The sequence below is a fragment of the Trichoderma aggressivum genome (assembly GCF_033847375.1).
Source record: "Trichoderma aggressivum f. europaeum strain CBS 100526 chromosome Unknown scaffold_002, whole genome shotgun sequence".
Classification (NCBI taxonomy): Eukaryota; Fungi; Ascomycota; class Sordariomycetes; order Hypocreales; family Hypocreaceae; genus Trichoderma; species Trichoderma aggressivum.
This window is the reverse complement of record NW_026946368.1, coordinates 828499-842827: the sequence shown is the minus strand read 5'-3', so window position 1 is coordinate 842827 and position 14329 is coordinate 828499. Positions and strand designations below refer to the sequence as shown.

At 52.0% G+C, this 14329-nt stretch overlaps 5 protein-coding genes across 5 annotated transcripts; 2 read left to right on the top strand and 3 right to left on the bottom strand.

Moving 5' to 3' along the window:
• Positions 1–863: 863 nt before the first annotated feature.
• Positions 864–2294, top strand: Triagg1_1053 (uncharacterized protein; the record flags this gene model as incomplete). Its single annotated transcript, XM_062904194.1, has 3 exons — positions 864–918; positions 1025–1522; positions 1585–2294. 3 exons carry the CDS (start codon positions 864–866, stop codon positions 2292–2294), a joined length of 1263 nt encoding a protein of 420 aa, XP_062760277.1.
• Positions 2295–2804: 510 nt separating this feature from the next.
• On the bottom strand, positions 2805–5291 carry Triagg1_1052 (uncharacterized protein; the record flags this gene model as incomplete). The annotated part of the gene is made up of 3 exons (XM_062904183.1): positions 2805–2886; positions 2996–4960; positions 5014–5291. 3 exons carry the CDS (start codon positions 5289–5291, stop codon positions 2805–2807), a joined length of 2325 nt encoding a protein of 774 aa, XP_062760276.1.
• A 760-nt stretch (positions 5292–6051) lies between these two features.
• Positions 6052–7787, bottom strand: Triagg1_1051 (uncharacterized protein; the record flags this gene model as incomplete). Its single annotated transcript, XM_062904172.1, has 3 exons — positions 6052–6570; positions 6621–7293; positions 7363–7787. The coding sequence occupies 3 exons, from the start codon at positions 7785–7787 to the stop codon at positions 6052–6054; spliced, it is 1617 nt and encodes a 538-aa protein (XP_062760275.1).
• An 815-nt stretch (positions 7788–8602) lies between these two features.
• On the top strand, positions 8603–10249 carry Triagg1_1050 (uncharacterized protein; the record flags this gene model as incomplete). Its single annotated transcript, XM_062904161.1, has 1 exon — positions 8603–10249. The coding sequence occupies one exon, from the start codon at positions 8603–8605 to the stop codon at positions 10247–10249; it is 1647 nt and encodes a 548-aa protein (XP_062760274.1).
• Positions 10250–11164: 915 nt separating this feature from the next.
• On the bottom strand, positions 11165–11949 carry Triagg1_1049 (uncharacterized protein; the record flags this gene model as incomplete). Its single annotated transcript, XM_062904150.1, has 2 exons — positions 11165–11241; positions 11316–11949. The coding sequence occupies 2 exons, from the start codon at positions 11947–11949 to the stop codon at positions 11165–11167; spliced, it is 711 nt and encodes a 236-aa protein (XP_062760273.1).
• Between the last annotated feature and the right edge of the window lie 2380 nt (positions 11950–14329).

Below are 14329 nucleotides of genomic sequence, written 5' to 3'. Positions count from 1 at the left end.
CTGCCACAGCCTGCCAGCCTCCGCTGCTCTACAGCACACAGCACGGCTCAGCACAGCAACACCACAGCAACACAGCACAGCACCAAAGCGCCAGGCCGCTATACAAGTGGCGACGTACATGCAGCAGTGCGCTTCAGCAAATTAGCTGGGAGATGCTGCTCCATCCTGATGCGTCTAGTAGAAATTGCAGTACCGCAAAAGCCATTAGCCGTCGGCCTGCCGTCGTCATGGAAATGCCGAGGCAAACAAACCACAACCACGGCGCCCCGCTTTTCCCGTCCCCCAGAAGGGTCAGCCGCAGCTCCGCCTCAGTGGGAAGATGCAAGGGAGATACCTTTTCGGTACCCCCTGCGCCGCGTCAGCAGGGATAACCTCGCAAGTATCGCCCTCGTACCCGGTGCGAAACCACGCGAGCCCCGGGATTTCCAGGCCTCGATTAATTACCAAGCCGGGGGCTTGTGATTGCATCCAGCCATTCGCTCTCCCCTCTCCATCACCACAACCTTATCGCAACTCTTCCCCTTCCCTTCCTCTTCCAATTCCACCATCCGAACAATCGACGCCATCATAGACCACGGCCTCACGCCCTTCTTTTTTTTTTTCTGCCTGTCGATACCGCCGTCTTGCCGTCGCTTATCGCCACACCTGGGGCCTGTCGCAGCCCCAGCTGAAAAATTGAAATCACAAACCAATCCTTCGGCAGCTCCCAGCCATCTGGTTTGATTCCCTACTTGCACGGCTCCTTGTCCACACCCAAAGCGAGATTCGACCAAGCGCACGCGCTCCTCGGCGGCAATTCCTGTACTATTGTGATACCCCCTGGTTGTTGTTTTTCTTCTTCATTTCCCTTCTTATCCCCCATAATGGCTTCGCCACCTAAGCCCTGGGAGAGAGCTGGCGCTGGCTCAGGACCTTCACGTAAGTCCCCGACGCGAAGCTGCGTTAGTTTTGCTTGCCTTTCTCTGCTTTGATCTAGAGCGCGCTCGCCCGTGACCTTCACATGCTGACCAGCCTCCCTCCACAGTCACCATCCCATCCTCACCAGCCTCTGTATCATCAGCACCCTTATCGCCTGCTTCATCTGTCGCCTCCATGGACGCACCGCCGATACCTGAGCGCCCTGCGTCGCTCGCCGCCTCCATCAACCAGAACGCCGCCGCTCACACCCGCGTCGGCGCCATGGGTGGTATGGCAGGCATGCCAGGCATGGGAGCTTCGCCATATGGTGGTTACAACAGTGCATACTCATCGCCCTACTCAAGTCCTTACTCGCGCTTTGGTGGCGGGTATGGAGGATATGGCGGCGGCATGTATGGCGGTTACGGAGGCATGGGCGGTATGTACGGCGGCGGCGGCATGTATGGTGGTGGTATGGGCATGGGCGACCCCAACAGCATGGTGAACCGCTTCAGCAACGGCACTCAAGCCACTTTCCAGATGCTCGAGGGCGTTGTCACTGCCTTTGGTGGTTTTGCGCAGATGCTTGAGAGCACATACATGGCCACGCATTCCTCCTTCTTCGGTAAGTCTTGACTATCAACATCCAATCTGATCGTTCTTATGGATGGCTAACACATTGACTAGCCATGATTTCTGTTGCTGAACAGTTTGGCAACCTGCGTGACACTCTGGGATCCCTGCTCGGAATCTTCACCCTACTACGCTGGATCCGAACCCTCCTCGCCAAGCTCACTGGCCGTCCTCTGCCAGCCGATGCCGCGTCCCTCAATCCCTCAGATTTCGCCCTATTCCAGGGTCGATCTGGCAGCCCCGGCGGCGGGTCTTCCCAGCCTCCCAAGGCCAGCCGAAAGCCCCTCCTCTTCTTCCTCCTCGCCGCCTTCGGTCTCCCCTACCTCATGTCCAAGGTGATCAAGAGCATCTCTGCCAACGTCGAGGAGGAGGAGAGACGTATAGAGGCACAGGCCCTCGAGGCCCAGAAGCCCGTCGATCCCGCCAACCTGGAGTTCTGCCGTCTCCGCTTCGACTTCACCCCCCAGCAGCCCAACGGCATGGAGCTCGAGGGAAAGAAGGGCGACCTCGTCGCCGTCTTGAGCAAGAATGATCCTGCCGGCCAGCCCAGCGAGTGGTGGCACTGCCGCAGCCGCGACGGCCGCCAGGGATACCTGCCCTCGACCTACCTCGAGGTCCTGAAGCGATCTACATCCGAACCCAAGAAGCTCAAGGCTGCTCCCGACAGCAGGACCAACTCCTTGACCAGCTCATCCTCATCCGAGGAGGGCAAGAAGGAGTACGCCACTGCGGACGGCATGCAGAGGAGTCACTTCTACTCTTAAACGACCAAGCTTTTCTCTTTTCTGCACTGTAATGATGAAATTCGGGCCAACCAAGGCTTACGCGATTTGATGCTCTGGCATAGCATTTCTCTTTTTTCTTATAATTTCACTGGGCGTGCTACACTTTTTATTTTCTTTTGTAACGTGTCGTTATTAAACCACGGGAGTTGAGCTTTTCAGAAACGTATTTTGCTACCACATTAGCCTCATGTGTTAATGCGCTTTTTCATGGAGATGTGGATGGGTCCCTCAATTTCACTGTACAAAAGTCGGCGTGTCTACTATTTGTATCATCAGTTTTTATACACTTTTAAATCTACTTTACGACGTTCGGAACAGTATCAATTAGCTCGTGTGAATCTTATATTCTTCTTCTGTCTTGAACACATACTGCGACGTTGCCTTGGCTAACGAGCCCAAAATTTAAAGCCAGTCTTTGACCATCATATATAGCACGTAGAACACCACTGCGCGTTGCGCCGTAGGTCTAGATTGCGACGGGCACCAGCACTAGCCTTCAGCTTCATAAGAGTTCGACTTGTGCTTGGGCTGGAATTGGAATCCTGGGTGAACGGGCCCGAGGAACATCTCGCTGTGAAGCACATGTTAGCTGATATTTTACGACATTGCATATAAATAGATGGTTTTGCAAAACCAAATAGAAGAACCGGGGCCGTGAAGAGAAATGACAGTTTGCATACCTTATCTTGATCCAGTCCTTGTAGTTGTCAGACGCCATCATCGTCTCCATCTCATCTCTGCCCTTATATGCCGGTGGCCGGTCGTTCAGGCGTGGAGGCAAGTGCTCCAGCAGACCGATTGGCACGTAGCGGTGCGCGAAGCTGAGGTACTCGAGGAGGAAGCGTCTGGTATAGCCGATGCCCAGTTCGTCCGAGCCCCACGCCTCGAGACCATACTTGACAAACTTTTCAATGTAGCCAAGGCGTTCAGTGGAAGACTTGTCAAGGTATTGACCCTTTTCAATTTCCTCAAAGATCCAGGGCTTGATGAGGGCTCCACGGCCAATCATGACTGTGTCGACACGAGCCTTTTCAAGGTGTTCATAGTAATCTACGTGGGAAAAGCAGTCGCCGTTGCCGAGAAAGTACATGCGTCCGTCCTTGGAATTGGCTAGGGTGCTCTCATCTGGCTCAGCAATTGTGTCGGTGATCTTGGCCTTTTCATAGTTGTAAGTCTTGATGAGAGCAGCACATTCGCCAATGTAACCCCAGTCTGCCGTCTTGGTATACCGCTGCTCGCGACTACGGCCATGAAGAGTAAGTGCCGCGCATCCAGGAGCACCAAGTCGTTCGCGATGCTCGCGGGATCCGAACGCCAGCTTGCCAATGATCTGGGTGGCGGTTGAGCGGTCCTTGCGAACTCCAGTCCTGATCTTGGCGCTGATGGGAATCTCGCCAGACACAGCATTCATGCCTCTGATCATACGCTCCATTTTGCCACTGGCATCAAGAAGAGCAGATCCAGCACCTGACTTGAAGACCTTGTCGATTGGGCAACCGCAGTTGAGATCAATTACTCGGAGATGAGGACAGTAGCGGTTGAGAACATCAGCAGCCTTGGTGACAACCCAGTGAGCACTGCCCGAGATTTGGGCGCCAAACTTGAGATCGCGTGAGTGGTTATAGTCGTCGAACAGCGGGATAGCTCCCGGACTCATCTTGGGAGGCGTAATCTCAGACCTGTGAGTGCGCATCAGGGTCCAATCAGACTTGGAGCCCTGAAGCAGGGGCATTCCCAAAGCCATTTCTGAGTAGGTGGCTTGGCAGCCGAGCTCTACACATAGACGCCGGAATGGGAGGTTGCCCTGAGTTGTCAAAGGGGCAAGAGTCGGAGTCTCTGCGCCAAAGTACAGGCGGCGCTTCTCGGATGGCTTGAATGGAGGGTCGACAAATCGAGCCCGAAGGTCTTCGAGACCTAGCGCTGGTTGATCTTTGCGACGGTGGTGAAAGTCCTGGCTGATGCCGGCCTCGTGGTTCAGCCATTTGATGTATTCGTCTGCCTTGGTAAAGTCGAGTCTCTTGCGGTTCAGTTCAATCTTCTGGCCCATGGTGACGACGTTGAAGATGCCGGGTCGTAGTTCATCCTCACTTTTCCCTCTCTCCTCAAACTTTGATCCCTTTTCCTCTGAAGTCTCCTGGGGAGCAGACTCTTCTTCCTTCGGCGGCTCCTTGGGCTCCACCTTGGGCGGACGGTTGTCGCTCAAAACCAGCTCTTTCCTGCCATCGGCGTGCTCAATTTCCTGCATATGGCTCTTGACAAACCGGCACTTCCAGCCTGAAGCACAGTAGCCATACGCCTCGAATGCAGGGCATTTCCCGCCGAGAGCCTCGACATCTTCGCGGCGGCCCTCGCTTAGGTATTTGCGTAGGTCGTGACACATCTTGCACCCATCACCGTACTGGCATTCCTTTGGCGAGAATTCTGCGGAGTAAGCCCTGCTGTTGCAGAGGGGGATAGCGTCGTCAAATCTTCCAAATGAACGATCAATATTCTGGCCCTTTGCCTTCTTCTTCCCCTTCTTTCCTCGATCTCTCGCATCTTGCCCATCTCGCTGGTCTCGGTCATTAGAACCTCGACCTTCAGCAGCGTCGTCATCTACAGCAGCAGAACGCTCATTCTGGTCCCCTGACATATCGATGAGATACCTAGGAAGATCAAGTTAGGATCATATGCGAGGTGTTGCTGAGATAGGACTTACTCCTTCTTAATAGGAGCCATGCCCTTGACCCGATCTGCGGGTTCCCCGTTCTCCTCTGATGGTTTTGAAGCCCCAGACACCGGCTGGGTCTGGTTGTCTGAATGCTCTACATGATTGCCCTTCTGAGGAACTTGAGCCGTCTCTTGGCCATTTTCTCCCTTATGGTCCAGAGTAGCACCTGCGTCGTCAATCTTAATTCGTTTCGCAGCTCGCTCCTCTAGTTGCGAGTCAACATCGGGAAGTTGATCATCCATTTTTGAAACAGATTCTGTAGCCATATTGTGCCGATGATGCTGTCAAATATCTTGATATGGATGATAGTCGGTTGGCTTGTTCAGAATCTGAGGTGAGAGTCTCAGTTGCGGAAGGGAAGATTTTATCGGATAAAGTGTACCAGCAAAGACTTTTTAAAGACTTTGCTCAACGTACTGGGTAAAAATGAAACAAAGGCTTTTCCCAACTGAAAATCAGCTTCAATTGGGCCGGCCTTGCGATGTGATGGTATGGAGGAGGTGAGTAAACGCGGTGGAGCTAGAAAATTCTACTGACAGTGAAGTGAAGCAGTTGCACACCTTTGGCGCTTGCCGTAACAGGTGGCACTGTGCTAATACAGTGTCGATACAAAATGTATACTGCAGATCTTATCTCCTGTTCTCAGCATTGGCAAATACGTCTTACGCACTGTACAGGTATCCACCCAACCACCTCTGTAAGACCTCATTTCTAGAGCTACTCGAACATGCACTGCAGTCCTATGTCTCTGACAATGATCTCTTTTGCTTACCTTAACCTGTTAAATAAGGGATTCCACTCCTACAATCATATTCCTTGGAATATTAGAGTAAGAGAATATTGCTACACACTGATTCATTGAACAGCAGATTCCAACGCCTCACAGTGATCAGTAATCTCGCGTCTGAATCAGATATAATCGATATCTTGACTGTGAATTTACTTTCAATTTCCAGGGCAGCTTGACAGACTAATACGTAGTTGCATAGAGTACAAACATTCAACTCGCAATTAATCTCTCGCTTTCTATTCGCTCATAGAAGCTCCAACTGCAACTGGCAGAGGAAATTTGGCCAACAGCTGCTGCAACATCTGCACGACCTTCTGATGATCATTGATGAGGTTCAAAGCCTTTCGCTCTTCCTGCATAGAGATCAAGATCTTCTTCTGCTCATCCAATGCTCGAATAACCTGGTCTTGCTTCCTGTCAATCCCACGAAGTCGGAGATGAGCCTGCCTCAGTTCTCTTCGTTGAAGATATTCCACCTCTTTTATAACTTTCTGGGAAGACCGCCGGATCTTCGCGATGGTGTCTTTCAAAATATGATGATTCCGCCCTGGTACCCATAATTTCCACCTCCCTCGCAGAACCTTGAGCACCGTCGTCATTCCCGAAAAGCTTTCAGTATATAGCTCCATTATCATGATCTTAAGCTTGGGTTCCGGGTATAGCTCGTACTCACGAGTGCAGGTCTCAAGAGCATATTGCATCTCGTGCAGTGCTTCCTTGATCAATTCGAAATATTCCGTCCATCGTCTTGCAACCTTGATATCAATTAGTTCAATTCCATTCAACGATGCTATTGCCAACCTACCTCCAGTACAAGTTCCACTCCGGGGTTTGCGATTGCGGAAAGTTCCAAGATGTTAAACAAGAGGGAGTTGTTTTCAAATTTTTCAAACATACCCCCAGCAAGGTCGTATTGCTTAACAGTCTCTTCAACCTCCTTCAATTGGTAAATTATGTTACTCAGCGGAGAATTAGAAGATCCTAATGCAGCATTGCCGGAATTATGTGTCCCATTTGCGTAGGCAACCACTTCCCATCGTCGTATGGCATCTTGGAACCCCGGTAACAGAGAGTCTAAAGTTTCGTCGTCTTTCTTTTTCGCCTGATCTGCATCATCTCCTTGTTGGTTCTCAAACGAGAAATCAACTAGGCCGATTTGTGGTGTTCGAGAAGCAGAAACCGCGAAGGTCACGTCGCTGCCAACTGACTGCACAGTCGATAGGTGGTCAGTTTGCAGTAGTTCATTTGGGGTAATGCTGTCGTAAAGCTGGGTGACTCGGAGGTTATTTTGCCCATGAATCTCAGCTGCAGCTCCAGAGAGAATGTCTATCCTTTTCAGGAACTTGTATTCGGACTGTTTGAGCTGGAATGCGATTTCTCTATGAACGTCATCAAGACGAGAATTAATCGCACACCCATATTTCTCAAGCTTAGTGTCGATGGATGACAGTCCATTAAGAACGGCTCTATCAACTCTCCTAGTTGGGATGGTATGTCAGTAAACAACACATGGCACGTAGCAGCCCTTTACCGGCCGCAGCACTCACATTCCAGCAAGAAGCATGGCGAGAACCAAGGTCTGCTTCGCCGTCTCGAGATTCTTGGTAAACTTTTCAAGCTCTTCAGTCTTGACGACCCATTTGACGCTGGCTGTAATTCTGTTCAAGGCATCACGCCAAGTGATACCAGGTTCCGTACGGAGCGGTTCGACAGCCAACCATAACGTGTTGAAATCCGTATCACATCCTTCCAGGCATGTCAGGATTGTTTCCAGGCTCAGTGGCATGGCATGAACGAGGTCAAAGGCTGCTCGCTCAATCTCTGGAAGCAACTTCTGAAGAGATTGCAATTGCTCACACATTCGACGCACCTCTTCCGGTGCGTCCTTGACATTGCTGAAAAAAATATAGATTCGACTCCCCAACCCCAGAACATTGTTCACCGCACCTAAGATTTCGATAGAATTAGCCATTTGAGACTTGGGACGGGATTATTACCAATAGTAGAGTTAGAAGGTCATGGGGTAAGGAGATGATGGAATGAGGACATGAGGAAAAAGAAGCATGATATATATACCTAGTAGGCAATACAATCACCGGCTCAGACAGCATCGGGCTGCTTGGACTTACCGCCTATGGTTTATTTTTATCAACGTGAAATAAGTTCCGTTGTGAAGACTATCAGTCGTACAAGCGGTTAGAGAGCATTCAAGGCCAGCCACTCTATACAGGCGTGTTGGCCTCAACGCATTCGGTGTCACCCTTTGCCAGCAGGCGTGTCAAGATGTTGGCGACATTGAGTGAGAAAAGGATGAGAATGTAATATATTTGAAGAACCGCCAGGGGTAGTAGACTACACCAACGTGCTCGTACAAACAAAACATAGCCCACAACCAAGAATGAAATTAACTCATTGGCGGTGCGTTTGATGCTCCTTTACTTACAATGGGGAGCTGGAGGAGATCTCTCTACATCATTGGCAGCCTACTTTGAACATATTAGCGGTGTTTCGACGACTGAGCCCAACATCAGCACACGACCCCACTATTGACCCGCTGTAGCTCGCCATTTCAGCGCTCAGACCGCTACAGCAGCAGCACTAAAGTCACCTACCATTCAGTGCCCAGCAAATCCATTGACCCCACCAAACATCCCCCCTCAACCCGCCTCCCCATCAAAGGAGTTAAGCTCCTCCTGCACGCGTCCCTGTGAGACCTCGCGAATTGTGCTGCCGAAACTCCATTGCCTGCTCTCCGTTAGGGGGCAATGAGGAGCAGCTGGCGAGACCATGGAGGATCTGGGCCAGTCGTCTGTTAGTGCGACCCGATCTCCTGACAAGTCATCGACCTTCAGCTCGGGACACGCCTCGCGGTCCCAAAGGACCGGCATCGACCCCTCCGCTACTAGACGGCCACCGATGTTCGACGATGACGATGACGATGAAGACGAGGAAGAGGAGGACTTGGACGGTGTAGGCCGCTACGAGGGACGCGAATACGACGAGGTCGAGCCACGATACGTGCCAGTGGAGGATGAAGAGCCGGTAATACCATTGCCCAGGAGCCACACGCCAGGCCAGCTCGCTGCCAGGAGCAATCTGCCAGATCCACAACGCGGCAGCAAGGGAACCGCCGAATTGCCTCTTCGTCAACGGGCAATTTCAGCTACGCACTCACATCCGCCGCCCCCTCCCCCGGCAACAGCTCCGGGGCAGAGAAAACCGACAAGCTCCTCCAACAGCGTCCCCGACAATCCCCCTCCCCTCCCTCGCGATGGCGAAGCAGAACAAAAGCCGGCGGCGGCACCAGCTGCGACTCCATCGTCAAGAACTACATCCGCAGTGTCGGCTCGCCAAACGAGCACCATCATCTCTCGTCCGGTGTCCGGCAAACACACCACTTTCCCCCCCTTGCCGAAACCCGACGATGGGCCAGACGTCTCTCCCGCCCCAGCATCTGGCATGTACTGGTCTAAGGCGCCGGTATCCGGATCGCCACACTCGAACCTGCGGGCTCATACGGTGACGCTCATCGGCTCCAACGTATACGTGTTTGGCGGCTGCGATGCAAAGACGTGCTTCAATGCCATGTATGTCCTCGACGCCGACTCCTTCTACTGGTCAGTGCCGCACATGACGGGAGATATCCCAATGCCCCTCCGAGCCATGACTTGCACGGCGGTGGGGAAGAAGCTCGTGGTATTTGGAGGCGGTGATGGCCCCGCGTATTACAACGACGTCTACGTACTTGATACGGTCAATTTCCGGTGGTCCAAGCCTCGCATCGTGGGAGACAAGCTTCCCTCGAAGCGTCGTGCCCACACGGCGTGTCTGTACAAGAATGGCATCTACATCTTTGGCGGTGGCGACGGCGTTCGTGCCCTCAACGACATCTGGCGGCTCGACGTCAGCGACACAACCAAGATGTCGTGGAGGCTGATATCCAGCGCCGAGAAGCCGGTCCCCGGGTCCAGGGACAGGCGGCCCAAGGCCCGCGGCTACCACACGGCGAACATGGTCGGCAGCAAGCTCATCATCTTTGGCGGGTCGGACGGCGGCGAGTGCTTCGACGACGTGTGGATCTACGACGTGGAGAGGCACATCTGGAAGCTCGTCAACATCCCCATGACGTTCCGCCGCCTCTCGCACACTGCCACCATTGTGGGCTCGTACCTGTTCGTCATCGGCGGCCACGACGGCCACGAGTACTGCAACGACGTGCTGCTGCTCAACCTGGTCACCATGACGTGGGACCGCCGCAAGGCGTACGGCCTGCCCCCCAGCGGCCGCGGGTACCACGGCACGGTGCTGTACGACAGCAGGCTGCTCGTCGTGGGCGGCTTCGACGGCAGCGATGTGTTTGGCGACGTTATGCTTCTGGAGCTGGCGGTCCACGCGTATTACTCGCAAATCAGCCATTTCACGATTGATGTATGATGATGGATTTTTTTCCCCCTACCATGCGATTATGAAGAGACAGCAAAGACCGTTGAATACTCTATACCTATACCTATTCACCTTTCTTATTTTTTTTTCTGGAAATTTTTCATCTGTGTGCATAGAGAGTAAAGCTGATACGGCTGGTTTATTTCCCTTTTTTTCCATTGTACAGAAGCAAGCAGCGGCAGTTTCATTACAAGTTTTTATCTCATAGGAGGTGGAAGTAGAATCTTCATGATGCCAGTATTTAAAATCCAGATTGGTTCATGATATCATTTGATGAAATATTGTCATATTGTTTTCTGTTATACAAAAGGGAAGTATGTGTATATAAGGTATATATATACTGCAAATGAAATTATCCTGTACAATTTGTTTCATTCCAACCACCCAATGAAATGCCAAAGGTGAATCAAACACGCCCCATCATGTAAATGCTGATAAATGAAAAAAATGACAAAATGAAAGATTACACCAGTCCCAAATGACCCCGTCATCAAGATTGGCCCAAGTAACTTCTTCATGAGTGTGGTTTTCTTTTCTCTATAACCCGTGACGAAAACCCATCCCGAAATTTCCCCTCAAAACCCAATGGATGAAATTATAAAGTTTCGAATTGTTTTTGTTTGCTTTTGTGTGCGTGTGCGTGTGCGTGGAATCACCTTCTTCTGCTGTGTAGAAATGTGTGAGTGTCCATGAGTTGATACATGCGTGAGTAGTGTGGTATGTATGTGTCATGTGTTTATATGCGGATGGTGATTTGAGTTTGAGTTTGAAGGGGCCGGTTATAAGCAACCGGATGTGACGGATAAAGGTTGCATGCCATGCCAGCATTAGAGCTGAGCCTCAGACAGGCAATCTGCTGCTAATGGCTGACATGGGCGGGAGAATGAAGTGCAATTCAGCAGCTGCTTACTGGGCCTGCTGCTGCTCGCGCTCCTGCTCAGCCTTGCGGGCAGCTATTCTCTTCTCCTCAGCCTCAACCATATCTAGGGGCGTTCATGTTAGCCAAACGATTCTCTCTGGAGTTTATTGGTGTAGCATAAGAAGGGAGACGACTTACCCATCCACAGATCTTGTCCCTCGTACTCCTCGTGGTGGATTCTCTTCTCAATGAGGTGCTTGTGCTCGGGGTCGTTGGGGTCGAGGACCATGACGGTCTCCCAGCGGCCCTTTGCGTTCTTGGCATCGTTCATCTCAAAGGCAGCTGAGACGATGAGCACAGCAAGCGTCAGGCCCTGAGCGTAGACACGAGCCTGCACAATCTTCTGGGGGGTGCTCATGGGCGCGCGGCTGACGATGGCAAAGGCAACGGCCATACTAGCAAGCCATGATGCGCAGACAATGCTGTAGCGGTGCTCGCGTCCATAGTTCATGAATCGCTCGTATGCGGTCTCGTTCTCACGGATCACCTCCTGGGCACGCGCTGAGGCGTCGCGGTAGGTCTTCATGGGGTCCTTGCCCTGCTGGAACTTGATGCCAGATCGATCGGCCTGAACAATGGCTCCAAAGGTGGCGGTGGATGTGACGAGGAAGGTTCGGAAGGGCAGTGTCAAGCCACGGAAGCTGGGGTAGCGCCTTGAGGCGTAGACAACACCAGAGACACCAATGGCGAGACCGAGCGTACCACCAATGAGTCCGCCCTTGACGACAGCGCCGTAGTGGGCGGCTTCTTCTTCTTTGGTGACGACCTTCATGATGACTGTTGGGGTTTGGTTGTGGTTGTGTAGGGGAGTGCGGTGGTGATGCTGTAGCTATAGAAGCTAGAGTGGAGGGATGTGGCTCAGTAGCGAATATATATCTCGAGCTTCGGAGCTTTTGGTCTTGTACTGGTCGGAAAGCGGGGTTGCGAAAAGGCCGCGAAAAAGGCTATCTCTCAAGCTGAAAGTAGGCTGATTAAGACCGGCTCGAGCGGTAACTGGGATGGCTGTCGGGGGTTGTTCAAGGAGAAAAAAGGCAAAAGGCCTGGGTACTAAGTCGGGCGAGATTTGATACCCCAGAGGAACTCAGATGGGAGAGGGGTGGTGCCAGAAAAGCTGTGGTGGATCCCAAAGCAGCAAGAGGCAGCGAAGTTATGGGCCGATCGGTGGAAGATGGTTGGTTCTCCTCGGAGGCTGTTTAATGATGGTCGTGTGAGGGTTTTTATTTAAAAGGTTGATTGAGTTGTTGTGTTTGTTGTTTGTTTAAAGGAGGATGGAAAAGATGTGATTGGCTGTTGCATGTGTTCAAGTCGAGTGTTGACTGTCGATTGTATTGATGCTGAATGGCAATGCAATGCAAAAAAGCCACAGATGATGGCAGCGAGGCGCCCTGTAAATATAGTGCCAGTCCATCCCACCCCCAAGCCTCGCTCTAGCGGCATGATGTCAACCTTGAAAATTCTTGATTCCCCTTCCGAGCCGCCCCGCCACAGAATCCGAGAATTCCCCACCGAGAAATTCCCGTGTCTTCGCCGTGCCTCCGTCCGGCCACCAAAAGAAGGCGCCCTTTTTTTTTTGTTTCCCCTGCCAAGCTGATGCAACAAAAGATTAAAGCACATGAGAACGTTCTGATTAGAATCTTATCTTACGCACCAATGAGAATTATCCATTTTCCCCCAGTCCATGACGCGTAGAGCTCCCTCGTAGACAAGCAAAATTGAAAGCTCGCGAACGCCTCTGTCTTTTCCTACATGCTCCGAAAGCTGTTCTCTGCCTTTGCGGCGCGGCGGCCGCCTCCGGCTTAGGTAACCGGCGAAACTTGAGCCAAGAGCCAGGCAAAAAAGGGCGGCCACGGCGGCGGCGGCGGCATGTGCGGCATCGTTTTCGCGGCAAAAATGCAACGTCCATCTGGGTACGACGAGAGCCGCCATGAAGCGCGGCCCTGCGGCGGTTTCGCCCGTTGGAAACTCTCGCCTCACGTGTTTCCCCCTTGCTTAGCAAAAACCAAATACGCCGCAAAAGGCTGACGCAGTGACGCGCTTAATGCTACCAGCAAGCACACAGTCGGGGCGGTAATGCCGCAGCCGGCGCATCATCGTACGAGCTGAGCATGTTTTGTCATGCCGACTTCCACCCCGATTTCCTCGTCGACGGGCCGCTTTTTCTTTTCTAGAAGCTCGGGGCGTTCCGCTTCATGCCGGTCGTACGATTTGAGTATTTTTAGTTTATCGATGAGGTTGTTCTGGGTGTCGGTGTTGTGAATTTCCAGATATGCAATACGTCCATGCAAGCTTAGTAGTTTTAGATAGGAAGGCGGCCAAAAATGGAACCAACTACGTCAGGAGGAGAAAATGCGACGACCACCGTATACATCCAAGAGTGTATACCATCAAAAGACCTTCTACTTGATGGGCCTGGCCTGCAATATCATTCCATCTCATAGACAAGTCCAATTCAAATCAGCCACAGAAAACAACACACAAAACTCACCCACACGTGCTTGCTCACGATCTACTACCCTAGAGACCCCAGATTCAAGCCATCGACTCACACTACTTCAACAACCACTTTGCCACTCCCCCCAGATCCTGTAGCCGCGATGCATGGGACTACCAATCGGTAACGCTTGCCGACCTTCCGGTGTCAGCCGCATCGCCCTGGTTAGGTTGGGGGAGCTTTTGAGGCGCTCCCCCTTATCGGGCAGCGCTCCCGGCTCCGTTCTCTTCGGAGACGATCTAATTGATTGGATATCTGGCTAATGGTTATCCTGTGTGATTTGGCGGACGGGCTGAAAGATCTGCTTGTACGTGTATAGTAAAGCTTGCGGAGTATTTGCCACGATGCCTCTGCGTGGGGGAATCCCCATGGCGACTGGGGACTGCTTGGCACCATAGGTTGGTCACTCTCGCTTGATCTTAGCTGATCGTACAGAACAGCAGCCTAATGAGCTTTCTTTGATTCACTGCATGTGTAATTTCAATCTGTATACTTCCTATGATTCAGTCAGCAATGTTTCTCCGTTGCATCTGTCATATATATCGTAACATTGCTCCCCTGTTCGCCTAGCATCCGGGCCATCACCACACTACTAACATTTGCCATCGAGACCGTAAGTTAATGGGAGCACGTCGGTCGACTAGTAATCAGAATCACACTA